Below are 17,527 nucleotides of genomic sequence, written 5' to 3'. Positions count from 1 at the left end.
AAGGGCTGCAAATAAAGTTAAAACGCAGGGAACTATAGACTGGTAAACCAATGTCTTTGGAAGGAAGTTAATACAATAGGGCAAATATTGGTGGGAAGTTAGATTGGGAAGATTTTAAAAACTACCAGAGTTTCTTCAGATACATAAAGTGTAGAGGAGAGGTGAGGGTGGATATCAGACCACTGGAAAACAATGCTGAAGAGGTTTGGGGACAATTGGGGACAAGGAAATGGTCGATAAACGGTATAAGGATTCTTTCCAACTGTGATAAGACTGCTGAACGGATCCTGACCCGGATCTGGGCTGAACCCTCCAAATATCCGGACCTGCTTCTCGGTTTTTTTGCACTACCTTACTTCCCATTTTTCTATTTTCTATTTATGATTTATAATTTAAATTTGTAATATTTACTAATTTAACTATTTTTAACATTTTTAATATTTAATATTTGTAATCCAGGGAATGTGAAGCACAGAATCAAATATCACTGTGATGATTGTACGTTCTAGTACCAATTGTTCGGCAACAATAAAGTATAAAGAATATATAATACTTAGATTATTATAATACTTATTATAATAATAATAAAATACAATAAATATTATTATTTCTTGGCTAGATTATGTATTGCATTGAACTGCTGCTGCTAAATTAAGAAATTTCATGTCACATGCTGGTGATAATAAACCTGATTCTGATTCTGATTCTGAAAAGAGAATTTAGAGAGCTAGGTAGAAAGCTGAGAAGCAGGACCTCCCAGGTAGTATTTTCTGGATTGCTGCCTGTGCCACACGTCAGTGAGGGTAGAAACAGGATGATCTGGCAGATAAATGCGTGGCTGATAATTGAACTGAATTGACTTTATTTCTTATATCCTTCACATACATGAGGAATAAAAATCTTTGTGTTACATCTCTGTCTAAATGTGAAATGTTCAATCACAGTAATTTATAATAATTTATAATAAATAGAACAGTCAATGAAACATAGAAATACACTCAGATCAGCATGAGTTAATCAGTCTGATGGCCTGGTGGAAGAAGCTGTCCCAGAGCCTGTTGGTCCTGGCTTTTATGCTGCGGTACAGTTTCCTGGATGGTAGCAGCTGGAATTGATTCTGGTTGGGATGACTCAGGTCCCAATGCTCCTACAGGCCCTTTTCACACACCTGGCTTTGTAAATGTCCTGAATCATGGGAAGTTCACAACTGCAGATGCGCTGAGCTGTCTGCAGATTCCTGCGATTAACGAAGGTACAGTTCCCATACCAGGCAGTGATGCAGCCAGTCAGGATGCTCTCAATTGTGCCCCTGTAGAAGGTTCTGAGGATTTGGGGGCCCATACCAAACTTCCTCAATCGTCTGAGGTGAAAGAGGCCCTGCAATGCCTTTTTCACCACAGAGCTGGTCTGTACAGACCACGTGAGGTCCTCGGTGATGTGGGTGCTGAGGAACTTAAAGCTGTTTACCCTCTCAATCCCAGATCCATTGATGTCAATAGTGGTTAGCCTGCCTCCATTCCTGCTGTAATCCACAGCCAGCAGGCGGCAGGGCTTCAGGTTCTTGGACCACTGGGATCTCTTCTGGCGTAGGTATGACCTGCTCAAAAGTGACGGCTTGCACCTGAGCCCGAGGGTGACTCATATTCTCGCAGGCAGGTTTGTTACAGCTGTTAGGGAGGGTGGGGACCAGAGTGAAGGGATTCAGGATAGGACAGATGGTAAAAAAGTGAAGATTGCGTGCAGTCAGACTGTTAGGAAAGGCAGGAAGGTGATGGGATGTAGTTGCACCAAACAGGCTGAGTATCAAATCTTTAGGGATGCAGAATCAGAAAGGATAGTAAATACGGTACTCAAAATGCACGTAGTATAAGAAACAATGTAGATGATCTTGTCGTAATATTACAGATGGCTAGGTATGATGTTGTGGCCATCACTGAGTCGTGGCTGAAGGTTGGTTGTAGTTGGGAGTTGAATTTCCAAGGTTACACGTTATATCGGAGGGATAGGAAAGTAGGCAGAGGGGGTGGTGTGGTTCTACTGGTAAAGAATGACATCAAATCAATGTAAAGATGTGACATAAGATCGGAAGATGTTGAATCCTTGTGGGTTGAGTTAAGAAACTGCAAGGGTAAAAGGACGTTGATGGCAGTTATATACAGGCCTCCCAACAGTGGCTGAGAGGTGGACTACAGGTTACAACAGGAACTAGAAAAGGCGAGTCAAAAGGGTAATGTTGTGATTGTCTGAGGGATTTTAACATGCAGGTCGATTGGGAAAATCAGGTTGGTAATAGATCTCAAGAGAGTGAGTTTGTCGAATGCCTAAGAGATAGATTTTTAGAGCAGCTGAGCCTACTGGGGGATCAGCTATACTGGATTGGGTGTTATGTAATGAACCAGAGGCGATTAGAGAGCTTAAGGTAAAAGAACCCTTAGGAACCAGTGATCACAATATGATTGAGTTCAACTTGAAATTTGATAGGGATAAAGTAAAGTCTGATGTAGCAGTATTTCAGTGGAGTAAAGAAAATTACAGTGGTATGATAGAGGAGTTGGCCAAAGTAAATTGGAAGGAGCTGCAGGCAGAGTGGCAATGGAGTGACTTTCTGGGAAAAATGAGGAAGGTGCAGGACACATCTATTCCAAAACTGAATAAATAATCAAATGGTAAAATAGTACAACAGTGACTGACAAGGGAAGTCAAAGCCATTGTAAAAGCAAAAGAAAGGGCATACAACAAATCAAAAACTAGTGGGAAGATAGAGGATTGGGAAATTTTTAAAAACCTACAGAGAGCAACTAAAAATCATGAGAAGGAAAAGATGAAATATGAAAGCAAGCTAGCAAATAATATCAAAGTGGATAGGAAAAGTTTTTTCAAGTATTTTAAAAATAAAAGAGAAATGAGAGTGGATTTTATTTTTATTTTATTTTATTACTATTTAATTATTTATGGTGCAACTGTAACGAAAACCAATTTCCCTCGGGATCAATAAAGTATGACTATGACTATTTAGGATCACAAGAAAATGAGGCAGGATAAGTATAAATGGGGGACAAGGAGATTGCTGATGAACTAGATACTTTGCATCAGTCTTCACTGTAGAGGACACTAGCAGTATGCCTGATGTTGTAGTGTGTTAAGGAAGAGAACTGGGTGCAGTTACAATTACAAGAGAGAAGGTGCTCGAAAAGCTGAAAGACCTGAAGCTACATAAGTCACCCAGACCAGATGAACTGCATCCTAAGGTTCTGAAAGAGGTAGCGTTAGAGATTGTGGTGGCATTAGAAATAATCTTTCAGAAATCATTGGACTCTGGCATGGTGCAAGAGGACTGGAAAACTGCAAATGTCACTCCACTCTTTAAGAAAGCAGGAAGGCAACAGAAAGGAAATTATATCCCTCAGTGGTTGGGAAGATGTTAGAGTCAATTGTTAAGGATGAGGTGATGGAGTACTTGGCGACACAGACAAAATAGTACAAAGTCAGCATGGTTTCATTCCAGGAAGATCCTGCTCAACAAACCTGTTGGAATTCTTTGAGCAGATTATGAGTAGGAGAGATAAAGGGGATGATGCAATGAATGTTGTATATTTGGACGTTCAGAAGGAGTTTGATAAGGTGCCGCATATGAAGCTGCTTACCAAGTTAAGAGCCCATAGTATTTCAGGAGAGTTACAAACATGGTTAGAGCATTGGCTGATAGATAGGGAGGCAGCGAGTGGGAAGAAACGGATCCTTTTCTGGTTAGCTGCCAGTGACTAGTGGTGTTCCGCAGGGGTCCGTGTTGGGAACACTCCTTTTTATGCTGTATATAAATGATTTAGATGATAGAATAGATGGATTTGTTGCCAAGTTTACAAATGATATGAAGCTTGGTGGAGGGGCAGGTAGTGTTGAGGAAACAGGTGGGATGCTGGACTTGGACAGATTAGGAGAATGGGCAAGGAAGTGGCAAATGAAATACAATGTTGGAAATGCATGGTCATGCACTTCGGTAGTAGAAATAAATGTGTGGAATATTTTCACAATGGGGAGAAAATCCAGGAAACTAGATGCAGAGGGACTTGGGAGTCTTTGTGCAGAACACCCTGATGGTTAACATGCAGGTTGAGATGATGGTGAGGAAGGCAAATGCCATGTTAGCATTCATTTCAAGATGTCTCGGATACAAGAGCCAGTGTGTGATGCTGAGGCTTTATAAGGCACTGGTGAGGCCTCACCTTGAGTAGTGTGAACAGTTTTGGGCCCCTCATCTTAGAAAAGATGTGCTGGCATTGGAGAGGGTCCAGAGGAGGTTCACAAGGATGATTCCAGGAATGAAAGGGTTATCATACGAGGAACATTTGATGGCTCTGGGTCTGTAGTCACTGGAGTTCAGAAGGATGAGGGGGAATCTCATTAAAACCTTTTGAATGTTGAAAGGCCTAGACAGAGTAGATGTGGAAAGGATGTTTCCCATGGTGGGAGAGTCCAGGACAAGAGGGCACAGCCTCAGGATAGAGGGGCGCCCTTTCTAAACAGTGATGCAGAGAAATTTCTTTCACCAAAGGGTGGTGAATTTGTGGAATTTGTTGCCACATGCACCTGTGGAAGCCAGGTTGTTGGGTCTATTTAAGAGAGAGATTGATAGGTTTTTGCTTGTCCATGGCATCGAAGGTTACAGGGAGAAGGCTGGGAACTAGTGTTGGGCAGGAGGGAAAAAATGATCAGCCATGATTGAATGGCGGAGGAGACTCAATGGACCAAATGGCCTAATTCTGCTCCCATGTCTTATGGTCTTATAAAAGCAAAGATGTAATGTTGAGACTTCAGAAAGCACTGGTGAGGCCAATTTGGGGTATTGTCAGCAATTTTAGGCCCCCTATCTAAGAACAGTCGTGGTGATATTGGAGAGGGTCAAAGAAGATTCATGAAAATTATTCCGGGATTGAAAGGCTTGTCGTTGACCATGGATGGCTTCAGTCCTGTGGCCAGTGGAATTGAGAAGAATGAGAGGTGACCTCATTGAAACAGGACGATTGTTGAAAAGACTCGATGGAGTGGATGTGGAGAGGATGTTTCCTATGGTGGCAGAGACTAAGACCAGAGGATACAGCCTCTGAATAGAAGGGTACCCTTTTAGAATGGAGATGAGGACGAATTTCTATCAGCAGAGAGTGGTGAATGTGTGGAATTCACTGCCACAGGTGGCTGCGGAGGCGAAGTCTTTTGGTATATTCAAGGCAAAGGTTGATAGAATCTTGGTTAGTCAGGGCCTGAAGGGATATGGGGAGAAGGCAGGAGATTGGGGCTGGGAGGGAAAATGGATTAACCAAGATGAAAAGGTGAAGCAGACTCGATGGGCTAAAATGGCATAATTCGACGGCTATACCTTATGGTTTTAATGGAGGAGTTCTGAGGATTAAGAGAAATTTCAAAAAAATGGGGTAGGTTAGGATTAATCAGCAAGGCTGTGTGTGTGGGAGATTATATCTCATGAATTTCCTCCATTTCGTCCCTGCTCCAGCTTCCATAAGATCATACAGTTTCTCTCTTTCCATTCTCATTTTTTCATTCCTCATCGATTAGGGCATGGTAGTTTAGTAAGAATGGCTCCAAGGACAGGGTTTTGCAGCCTGTGTGGGATGTGGGAAGTCTGGGAGACTCCAGTCTCCCAGGTGAACACACCTGCACCAAGTGCACCAAGTTGCAGCAACTGAGAGAATGTATTAAGGAACTGGAGCTGCAGCTCAATGACATTCGACTCATACAGGAGAATGAGGAGGTGACAGACAGGAGCTACACGGAGGTAATTACCTGAAAATTGCAGGAGACATGTAACTGGGTGACTGTCAGGAGAAGGAGGGGAAATGTACAGCCAGTGCAGAGAACACCTGTGGCTGTTCCCCTCAATAGTAAGTATACCTTTAGATAGTATTGAGGGGGACGACCTACTGGGGGAGAGCCAAAGTGACCAGGCCTCTGGCATTGAGTCTGGTGATGTGGCTCAGAAGAGCAGAGAGGTGAAAAGGGCTGCAGTTATGATAGGAGATTCCTTGGTCAGAGGAACAGAGATGAGTTTCTACGGGTGCGATAGAGACACACAGATGGTATGTTGCATCCTTGCTGCCAGGATCAGGGATGTCTCAGATTATGAACATGGCATTCTCAAGGGTGAGTGTGCGTAGCCAGAAGTTTTTGTTATGAGACACTCCCAAGCTCACCAGCTTCTGGGATTTAAATGTGCTAACACTCTGGAGAATGGATAGCTGGCTCAGGTTCAGGATAGTCCCACTAATTGGTAATCCTGGTTTTGGTGACAAGGATTGACGATATAATGAGCAGCTGAACAGATGTTTGGTGTTCAATCGTAAGCCTATTTGTGATATCATCAAGCAACACACACAAAATTCTGGAGGAACTCAGCAGGCCAAGCAGCATCTATGGAAAGGAGTATAGTCAATGTTTCAGGTCAGGACCCTTCATCACGATGAGGGGTCTGCTGAGTTCCTCCAGAATTTTGTGCCTGTTGCTTGGATTTCCAGCATCTGCAGATTTTCTCTTGTTTGTAAGGAACAACGGGTTGGAGCTTCAGTGCTCAATCGTAAACTGACTCGTGATATCATCTAGTGTTTGTTTCGTGCTCAGATCTAGTTTGATACCGTGTCTTGAACCTTGCTACACATACCACAGCAACTGGGTCCAAACCGTCCTCATCAAGGACTCTCATCACAGTACGATTAAGCCAACATGTACCCAGTGGGATATCAGAATCTTTCGTCCACTCTGGTCAGCCACACTGAAAGGATTTCCAGACAAGTCCTGGAGATTCATAACCTCCAGGTAGCCGTTCATCAACTTTCACAAGTAGGAAGCCAAGGTTACTCAGGAGAGCCAGTCGGTTCTTCCAACCTCGGAGAGATTCGATAGTACCCAGGTTCTTGCCACGGCTTCCTCACACAATACTCATGAGTATTTAAACTACAGCCATCCCCGTTCCCTTCAGAGCACGGAGAAGTGGCCTTCATTATCTCTCTCCTGACTGGAAGACCCCGGCCTGGGCTACTGCGCACTGGGAACATTGGTCAGAAATCTGCTCGGATTCAAAGTAATTCATGGCAGCCATGAGGAAGGTGCTTAATTACTTCACCAGAGCCAGCAAGCCTCGGACCGCCCGATGAAGATTCAACAGGTGGTATAGTCTGCGGCTGACTATACAACTGAATTTTGGACTTTGGCTCAGGACAGTCGTTGGAACTGGAAGGTTTTGGCCATGCTATAACACCATGGATTCCAAAATAAATTGAAGGATTCGCTTGCCTTAGGAGAGCCAGCAAAGAACTCAGAGGGTCTGATTGACCAGTCCACCCATCTCGATAATCGTCTTGGAGAGCGAAAGTGGGACCACTTCAGGAAAGTGAAGAGAGCTGGTCCCGACACACCGCAGTTCCACTCCCAACCTCGGACCATAATCAGCCAGTCGCCTGCTCAAGATCCAGTTGAACTCACACAGGTCGACTGTGCTTCTCTCTGTCGATGAGAGATCCAGCATTGGAATCAAGATCGCTGGTTTAACTGCAGGGAAATATGTCACCAGCGGGCCCAATGTTCCAGGCTAAGACCGTCCAGTATCGGGAGGACTGTGATGGCAGCAGTCACTGCTCCCTTCCCATTGATTCTGGGTTCGTGCTGAAGGCAGAGTTTTCCAGGGTAACAACTTAAGGCAGGTGAGGGCTTTTGTGTTCTATGGGGCAGCAGGTAATTTTCTGGATTTAACAACAGCCCATTGTTTCGACATACTATTCCAAGAGTTGAGTCAACCCATGTCCGCAACCATCTTGGACGGTTGCCCTCTAGGTTCTAGATGTATCCAGCAACAGACTGTGGATTTGCAGATGAGGATAAATACATAGATACTTTATTGATCCCAAAGGAAATTACAGTGTCACATTAGCATTACAAGTGCACAGATATAAATACTAGAAATAGAAAGAATAAAAAATGAGTTACCTCCAACAGTCTAACAGGAGGGGGTCATCACTTCCCTGGCAATAGGCTGACTCTTTATAGAGCCCAACGGTGAAGGGTAAGAATGACCACATGTAGCTCTGTTTACAGCAGCACACTTGTCTCAGTCTATCACTAAAAGTGCTCCTCTGTTCAGCCAAGGTGGCATGCAGAGGGTGAGAAACATTGTCCAGAATTGCCAGGATTCTCTGTATGGTCCTTCGTTCGACCACAAACTCCAGTATATCCAGTTTGACTCCTATAACAGAGCCAGCCTTCCCAATCAGTTTATTTAGCCTGTTATCATCACCCGTGTTGATGTCATTGCCCCAGAACACCACCCCACAGAAGACTGTGCTGGCAACAACAGACTGGTAGAACATGTGAAGGAAAGGCCTGCATCCTCCAAAGGATCTCACTCTCCTCAGGAAGTAGAAGTAACTCTGGCCCTTCTTGTGGAAGACATTATGGACTCTCCACTCATACCCCTGATTCTCGGTTATCTTGGCTGTCCCAGAATAACCCATCCATGAACTGGAGGGAGAGAGAATCATTGCTTGGTCCAGTCATTGTAAGATAGTTTGTTTGTGGCATGGTGTTCCAAGTCCCAGACTCTCCTGTGACCAACGACCAGTAATGGGGCAGCCTCAGACCTTCTGGACACCTAGTCCTGCCCTCAAGGATGGACAAGCCGGTTCCAGCCAATAGGACTGAGTGAGTCCTGACACTCTCTAGTCGGGATCACACAGGAACTAGAGAGAGGGAATCTCTAGTTCAGGAGAGGACCAAAGAGATCCCAAACAGTCAGTGGAGCTCACAGACAATCTTAAGGAATCCAGCCACCACTAGGTCTCAAGGAAGGGAAAAGACGGCTTTACACTGAACCATGAAACCTATTTCCACGAGGGAAAGAACCCTCTGTAATGCCTCACTGACGTCGCCTGAGGATTCAGGCGGGGATTTGGACTCTGATTTGGCTCATTTCCATGAAGGAGCTTTGTGAACCGAGGGAGCGAACTCTGAGGTCGGTTGAATTACCCTGCTACCTAAGAAGCCTGAGGAGTTGTTCTTGCAGGAAGGTCGGGAGGAGATAGTAACACCCAAAAAGGTCGAGATCCTTTCATTCTACAAGGACCTGGTCTTTGGCAGAGAAAGGCCTCCAGTTTTCCCCTGCACTGACCCTACGACTGTGCGATAGACCTGCTGCACAGTACTTGTCCCACGCAGGGTCAATTGTATGTGCTGTCAGGCCCAGAGAGAAGTGTAATGGAAGACTATGTTATGGAGGCTGTTGCCACGGGCTTCATTCAGCCCTCTACCTTATCTGCCTGGGCAGGTTTCTTCTTCTTACAAAAGAAGGATGGGAGCCTGCAACTATGCATTGATTAAACCACATGATAGCCAAAAATCACTACCCCCTACCATTCATGAATATGGCCTTTAAGATGCTCCAAGGAGCGAGCATGTTCACAAAACTAGACCAACAGATGCATACGATCTGCTCCATGTAGAGGAAGGCAATGAGTGACAGGCTGCATTCAATACACTGATGGGGCATGACGAGTATCTGGTTCTGCCCTTCAGCCTTGTGAATGCTCCAGCCATTTTCCAGGCCATTATAAATGGCAGGCTCCAAGATACTCTCCATAAGTAGGCCTTTGTCGACTTGGATGATATCTAAATCTTCTCAGAGCCATGGAGGAGAGCGTTGTTTATGTCAAGGACATTTTCAAGAGTCTTCTAGAGCATGAACTTTGTGTCAGGTTGGAGAAGTCTGAGTTCCACGTGACGACTGTTTCATTTTTGGGGTTTGTCACCTCCAATGGCAATCTCAAGATGGACTCTATCAAGACCCAGGCAGAGACTGGCCACCATCACCTAGCATCAATCAAGTCCAACGATTCCTGGGGTTTGCAAACTTCAGCTCAGTGGCAGCTCCACTGATGTCACTAATGAAGAATTCCATGGACACTTTCGTCTGACTACTGATGCAGAGGCTGCTTTTGTTGAGCTCAAACATCAGTTCACAACAGCTCCCATCTTGTTTTCTCCTAAGCCGGCCTTACCCTTCATCATGGAGGTGAACGCCTCAGACATTGGAGTGGGTGCCATCTTGTCTCAACACTCACCTTCGAACAGTAAACTGCACCCATGTGCATTCTTCCCTAGGCGGCTACCCCGGCAGAGAGGAACTATGACAACAGAAATCAGGAGCTCCTTCCAGTTAAGTTAGTTTTGGAGTAATGGCATCACTGCTTCGAGAGAGCCAGGAACCCTTTTATCATTTGGACTGACCACAAGAACCTGGCTTATATTCAGGAGGCCAAGAGGCTGAATTCCAGGCAGGCCAGGTGGTCTTTGTTCTTTAACCACTTTGAATTCATCCCGACCAATCGACCGAGGTCAAAGAACCCGAAGCCAGATGCCCTGTCCCATGAGTTTGATGAGTTGGAACAAGAGGAGCAGCCGAACACCGTTTTGCCCCAAGCAAGGGTGGTCGTGGAAATATGTCGGGGAATCAGTGCTTTTGTTCACAAGGCCCAAGCACAAGGGGGGATTTCTAAGAATGGCCCTCCGGGTCAGCTGTTTGTCCCAAGTTCCTTCTGGTCCCAGGTAATCCAGTAGGGACATTCGTCAAGAATGACCACACTGCCGGGGATTGGCAGGACTCTCATGTTTATCAAGAGGAGGTATTGGTGGCCCAGAATGATGAAAGAGGTTTGGCAGTACAGTAAGCAATTGAGGTTTGTGCCCAGAACCAGAAGGCGCATACCCAACCTCAAGAGCTCCTCCACCCTCTACCTTTTCCAGAAAGGTCTTGGGCACACATCCCCCTGGACCTTGTCGCGAGCCTCCTGCCATCTGAGGGGAAGTTGGTCATCATGGTAATTGCCGATTGGTTTTCAAAAGCCTGCAAGTCCATTGCCTTGGAAAAGCTACCATCTGCAGCTGAGAAGGCCCAAATTGTCCTGGTCCTGGTCTTCAGGATCCACAGATTCCTGGTGGACATTGTCAAGGATTGTGGTCCACAATACACCCCACTTTTCTGCTGGGCATTCTTTAAACTGATAGGGGCAACAGCAAGCCTTTCCTCTGGGCCAAAGGTTAGACAGAGTGGACCAGTCAAGATTTAGAACGTATCCTAAGATTCCTGGTCTCAGAAAGACCTGATGAGTGGTGTGATTATTTGATGTGGGCAGAGTTCCACAACACCTTACAGCATTTGGCACATAGTTTGAGTGCCAGTTTCGTTATCCTCCGCCTCTCTTTCCAGAACAGGAGGACAGGGTTGAGGTCCCTTTGGCCGAAGATTTCAGCCAATGCTGCAAGCAGAAATGGATTAGGGCAAGAAAATTTTTTCTGGCCTCTACTCAGAGGGCGGAGACCAAGGTAAACTGAAGAAGGAGACGGGGTCCCACTTTACAGCCTGGGCAACAGGTTTGGCTGTCCACTCATGATTTGCGTCCCTGGGTGAAATCTAGAAAGTTTGCTGGACCCATCGAAGTCCTGAGGAAACTAAATCCAGTGCCTTATACCTTGCAGCTCCCCAAGACCCTAAAGGTCAATCCCACCCTAACATCTGTAAATTAAAACCTGTCTGCATCAACCCCTTATCCCCAGCATCATCAGCCCTGCCGCCACCCAGGTTTATTGAAGGGGGAACAGGTCTTCATGGTAAAAGATATTTGGACTCGCATACTGTTCAGGGTGCTCGGCAATATCTCATGGGCTGGGAAGGATTCGGACCTAGGCAAGGTGCTATGTGCCTGAAAGATATATCTCAGATCCAGCCCTCATCCATGACTATCATCACTATCATCACAGTCTTGGTACATATTGGCACCAATGACAAGGTGAAATGATTTTAGGATTCAAGGTAGAAACTGAGAAATAGGACCTCCAGGGTAGTAATCTCTAGATTTCCGACTTTGCCACATGGCAATGAAGGTCAGAATCAGATGATTTGGATGGTGAATGCCTGGCTGAGGAACTGGTGCAGGGGGCAGAGGCTGAGATATATGGATCATTGGATCTCTTCTGGAGAAGGTATAACCTGTACAAAAGGGACAAGTTACGCATGAACCTGAGGAGGTCCAATAGGCTTGCAGGCAGATTGGCTATTCTAGATTGGGTGTTGTACAATGAACTGGAATTACTTAGAGAGCTTAAGGTAAAATAATCCTTCGGAGTAAGTGATCACAATATGATCAAATTCAGCCTGAAATTGGGATTGGGAAGCTTTTAAAAACCAACAGAGGGTAACTAAAAAAGTTAGTAAGAAGATTAAGATGGAATACAAAAGTAAGCTTGCCAAGAGGACATCAGAAGTGTTTCTGAAACATGAAGTGTAAAAGAGAGGAGAGAGTAGATATCGGACCACCGGAAAACGATGCTGGGAAGGTAGAAATGGGGGACAAGGAAATGGCGGATGAACTGAATGAATATTTTCCATCAGTCTTCACTGAGGAAGACACCAGCAGTTTGGTACAAGCTCCAGGTGTCAGAGGTCATGAAATGTGTGAAGATACTATTACTATGGAGAAGATTCTTGAGAAAAGGGGACATTCAGAGGGCTGACAGCAGAGCAGCAATGACTGGAGTTTTTGGGAACAATATAGAAGGCACAAGACAGATACATCCCAAAGAGGAAGTATTCTAAAGGCAGGATGATGCCAGGCAGCATCTATGAAAAAGAGTAAACAAACAATATTTGGGGCCAAGACACTTCATCAGTCTGATGATGGGTCTCAGCCCAAAAAGTTTACTATTTACTCTTTTCCATAGATGTTGCCTGGCCCGCTGAGCTTCTCCAGTATTGTTGTGTGTTACCTAAGAGCCCATGGTTATTACAGCAAAAGCTCCAAGCATGGATAGACCATTGGCTGATTGGCAGGAGGCAAAGAGAAGGAACAAAGGGAGTTTTCATTGGTTGGCTGCCGGTGAATAGTGGTGTTCCAGTAAGGTCTGTGTTGCAATTGTTTCTTTTCCCGTAAGATGTCAATGATTTGGATAAAGGAAGTGATGGCTTTTATGCCCAACTTTGTGGATGATACAAAAATTGGTGGAGGGGCTGGTAGAGTTGGAGTCAGAGAGGCTACAGACAGATTTGGAGAATAGGCAAAGAAGTGGCAGATAGAACTAAGTGTTGAGAATTGTATGGTAATGCACTTTGGTAGGAGAAATAAAAGTGTAGACTATTTTCTAAATGGAAAGAAAATTCAAAAATCTGAGATGCAAAGGAACTTGGGAGTGCTTCTGCAGGATTCCATTAAGGTACATTTGCAGGTTGAAGTGGTGGTAAGGAAGGCAAATGCGAAGTTTGCCTTCATCTCGAGAGGACATAAGAACATAAGAAGTAGGAGCAGGAGTTGGCCATCAGGCCCGTCAAGCCTGCTCCGCCATTCAATAAGATCATGGTTGATCTGGACATGGACTCATCTCCACCTACCTGCCTTTTCCCTAAAACCCTTAATATCCCATCTATGCAAAAATAGAAACATAGAAAACCTACAGCACAATACAGTCCCTTCAGTCCACAAAGCTGTGCTGGTCATGTCCTTACCTTAGAAATTACCAAGGGTTACTCATAGCCCTCTATTTTTCTAAGCTCCAGGTACCTATGCAGGAGTCTCTTAAAAGACCCTATTGTATCTGCCTCCACCACTGTCACAGGCAGCCCATTCCACGTACTCACAACTCTCTGCATAAAAAACTTACCCCTGACATTTCCTCTGTACCTACTTCCAAGCACCTTAAAACTGTGCCCTCTTGTGCTAGCCATTTCAGCCTGGGGAAAAAGCCTCTGACTATCCACATGATCAATGCCTCTCATCATCTTATACACCTCTAACAGGACACCTCTCGTCCTCTGTTGCTCCAAGGAAGAAAGGCCGAGTTCACTCAACCTATTCTCATAAGGCATGCTCCCCAATCCAGGCAACATCCTTGTAAATCTCCTCTGCACCCTTTCTATGGTTTCCATATCCTTCCTGTAGTGAGGCAACCAGAACTGAGCACAGTGCTCCAAGTGGGGTCTGACCAGGGTCCCATATAGCTGCAACATTAGCTCTCAACTCCTAAATTCAATCCCATGATTGATGAAGGCCAATGCACCATATGCCTTCTTAACCACAGAGTTAAACTGTGTAGCAGCTTTGAGTGTCCTATGGACTCGGACCCCAAAATCTCTCTGATCCTCCACACTGCTGAGAGTCTTACCATTAATACTATATTCTGCCATTATATTTGACCTATCAAAATGAACCACTTCACACTTACCTGGGTTGAACTCCATCTGCCACTTCTCAGCCCAGTTTTGCATCCTACCTATGTCCCACTGTAACCTCCGACAGCCCTCCAAACTATCCATAACACCCCCAACTTTTGTATCATCAGCAAATTTACTAACCCATCCCTCCACTTCCTCTTCCAGGTCATTTATAAAAATCATGAAGAGTAGGGGTCCCAGAACAGATCCCTGAGGCATACCACTGGTCACCAACCTCCATGCAAAATATGACCCGTCTACAACCATACTTTGCCTTCTGTTGGCAAGCCAGTTCTGGATCCACAGAGCAATGTCCCCTTGGATCCCATTCCTCCTTACTTTCTCAATAAGCCTTGCATGGGGTAACTTACCAAACCCCTTGCTGAAATCCATATACACGACATCCACTGCTCTACCTTCATTAATACGTTTAGACACATCCTCAAAAAATTCAATCAAAAAATTGATCCAACCTTGTCTTAAATATATTTACTGAGGTAGCCTCCATTGCTTCATCAGGCAGAGAATTCCACAGATTCACCACTCTCTGGGAAAAGCAGTTCCTCCTCATCTCCATCTTATATCTACTTCCCCGAATCTTGAGGCCATATCCCCTTGTTCTAGTCTCACCTACCAGCAGAAACAACTTTCCTGCCTCTATCTTATCTATCCCTCTCATAATGTTATAAATTTATATAAGATCTCCTCTCAGTCTTCTGAATTCCAATGAGTACAGTCTCTGGCGATTCAATCTCTCCACATAGTCTAACCCCCTTATCTCTGGAATCAACCTGGTGAACCTTCACTGCACCACCTTCAAAGTCAGCATATCCTCCTTCAAGTAAGGAGACCATAACTAAACTCCAGGTGCAGTCTCACCAGTACCCTGTACAGTTGCAGCATAACCTCTCTGCTCTCAAATTTAATCCCTCAAGCAATGTAGGCCAACATTCCATTTGCCTTTGTGATAGCCTGCTGCACCTGCAAACTAATCTTTTGTGATTCACACACAAGCACTCCCAAGTCCCTCTGCACAGTGAATGAGCTCATATTTACCAACATTGAATTCCATCTGCTGGACCTTTGCCCACTCACTGAATCTATCTATATCTCTCTGCAGACTCTCCGTATCTTCTGCACAATTTGTTTTTCCAGTCAATTTAGTATCATCAGCAAAATTAGATACACTACATTCACTCCCCTCTTCCAGATCGTTAATGTATATCGTGAACAGTTGCAGGCCCAACACCGACCCATGCGGCACACCGCTCACCACTGACTGCCAACCAGAGTAACACCCACGTATCCCAACTTTCTGCTTTCTATTAGTTAAACAATCCTCTATCCATGCTGATACATCACCCCCAACTCTGTGCATCCTTATCTTATGGATAAGTCTGTTTTGTGGCACTTCTGAAAATCCAAGTAAATAAATTTCATCTGTTCCCCCCATCCACTGCACTCGTTATATCCTCAAAAAGCTCCATTAAATTTGTCAAACAGGACCTGCCTTTGCTGAATCCATGCTGTGTCTGCCTGATGGATCCACTTCTTTCAAGAAACCTCACTATTTCTTCTTTAATGATAGCTTTAAGCATTTTCCCAGCTACAGATGTTAAACTAACTGGCCTATAGTTAGCTGTCTTTTGCCTACATCTTTTTTTGAAGTGTAGCATGACATTTGCCATCTTCCAATCCGTGGGGACCTGCTCAGAGTCCACATAATTTTGGTAAGTCATCACCAAAGCCTCTACTATAACTTCTGCCATATTTTTCAGTACCCTGGGATGCATTCCATCAGGGATCTTCAGGCCCACAAGTTTACTCAGCACTACCTCATTAGTGATAGCTATTGTGTTGAGGTCTATACCTCCTATTGCACCATAACATCTCTCTTTGGGATGTTTGATGTGTACTCCACCATGAAGACTGACACAAAAATATAAAATGTTGGGTAATGTTGGGGATTTACAAGGCACTGGTGAGGCCTCATTTGGAGTATGGTGAGCAGTTCTGGGCACCTTGTCTGAGAAAGGATGTGCTGATATTGAAGAAGTTTCAAAGGAGGCTCACAAAAATGTTTCCGGGATTGAAAGGCTTATCATATGAGAAGTGTTTAGTGGCTGTGGGCCTGTATTCACTGTAATTCAGAAGAATGAGGTAGGGATCTCATTGAAACCTACCAAATGATAAAAGGCATCGATAGAATGGATATGGAGAGGATGTTTCCTATGTTTCCTCTGGTGGGGGAGTCTAAGACCAGAGCACACAGCCTCAGAATAGAGGGTCGTCCATTTAGAACAGAGATGAGCAGGGATTTCTTCAGCCAGAGAGTGGAGAATCTGTGTACTTTGTTGCCACAGGCAACTGTAGTGCCCAAGTCATTGGGTACATTTAAGGAAGAGGATGGAAGATTCTTGATTAGTCAGGGCATGAAGGGATACTGGGAAAAGGCACATGATTGGGGCTGAGAGGGAAATTGGATCAGCCACGATGAAATACTGGAACAGACTTAATGGGCCAAATGGCCTAATTCTGCCCCTATATCTTATTTTATGGTCTTACTCAGGACCTAAAACATTAGCCAAACTATGGATCACCCTAAAGTTCTGAACTGATACTCAGATTTTTGTTTTGGAGTGACCTCGGAGAATACTGACAGACACCTCTTCATGGGGCTCCATCTCCTTGAATGAGGACAGACCGTCTGTTATTTAGTTCACCTGTCCTCACAGGTTAATGTCTGTGCTGCACCTTGTCACACACAATATCATACTCTCCTGTCTATATTTCAGGTTCAGCAGTGACCAGCAGACGCACGCCCCACATTCAGTCAAGAGATCCCCGTGTGGCTGCGATGTTTGGAAATGGAGTCTCCATCTCATTCACTCGGTAATCCGAGGCTACTGCACTGCAACTGCTCATTTCAGAAAATAAACCTCTAAATGTACCGGGGATGACAGATGGGAAATGGGGGCACAGAGCCGGTTCAGTGGGCGGAGGGACAGCAATGGATGATACATTGGGAAAATGGCAGGATATGTGACACTGGAGGGGGTATACAGGAGGGGAGAGGAAGGCAGGGTTAAGGCTTGGGAATGGGGAACAGGGGAATGGGGGTGTGGTCAGTGAAGGAGAAGAGGGAGGTGAGGAAGTGGGTATGATTGTTATGGAGCTTGAAGGTGACATGGGGATGGGGAGTGTGGTGGAGGGTGCATTTCGTATCTTGCTCTGCCAAATTTTATAAATTAAAAGTTGTGGAAAACATTG

The 17,527-nt window shown here is 44.9% G+C and overlaps 1 gene segment (V, D, J or C); it reads left to right on the top strand.

Moving 5' to 3' along the window:
• Positions 1-17,074, top strand: part of LOC140203881 (immunoglobulin heavy constant gamma 2-like) — an 83,564-nt gene extending 66,490 nt beyond the window's left edge. The window contains 1 exon segment of the C gene segment in view: positions 17,053-17,074. Within this exon segment, the coding sequence occupies positions 17,053-17,064 (12 nt within the window).
• The last annotated feature ends 453 nt before the right edge of the window (positions 17,075-17,527 follow it).

Source organism: Mobula birostris, chromosome 10 (assembly GCF_030028105.1).
Source record: "Mobula birostris isolate sMobBir1 chromosome 10, sMobBir1.hap1, whole genome shotgun sequence".
Classification (NCBI taxonomy): Eukaryota; Metazoa; Chordata; class Chondrichthyes; order Myliobatiformes; family Myliobatidae; genus Mobula; species Mobula birostris.
The sequence above is the reverse complement of the archived record's forward strand: the minus strand, read 5'-3'. Positions and strand labels throughout refer to the sequence as shown.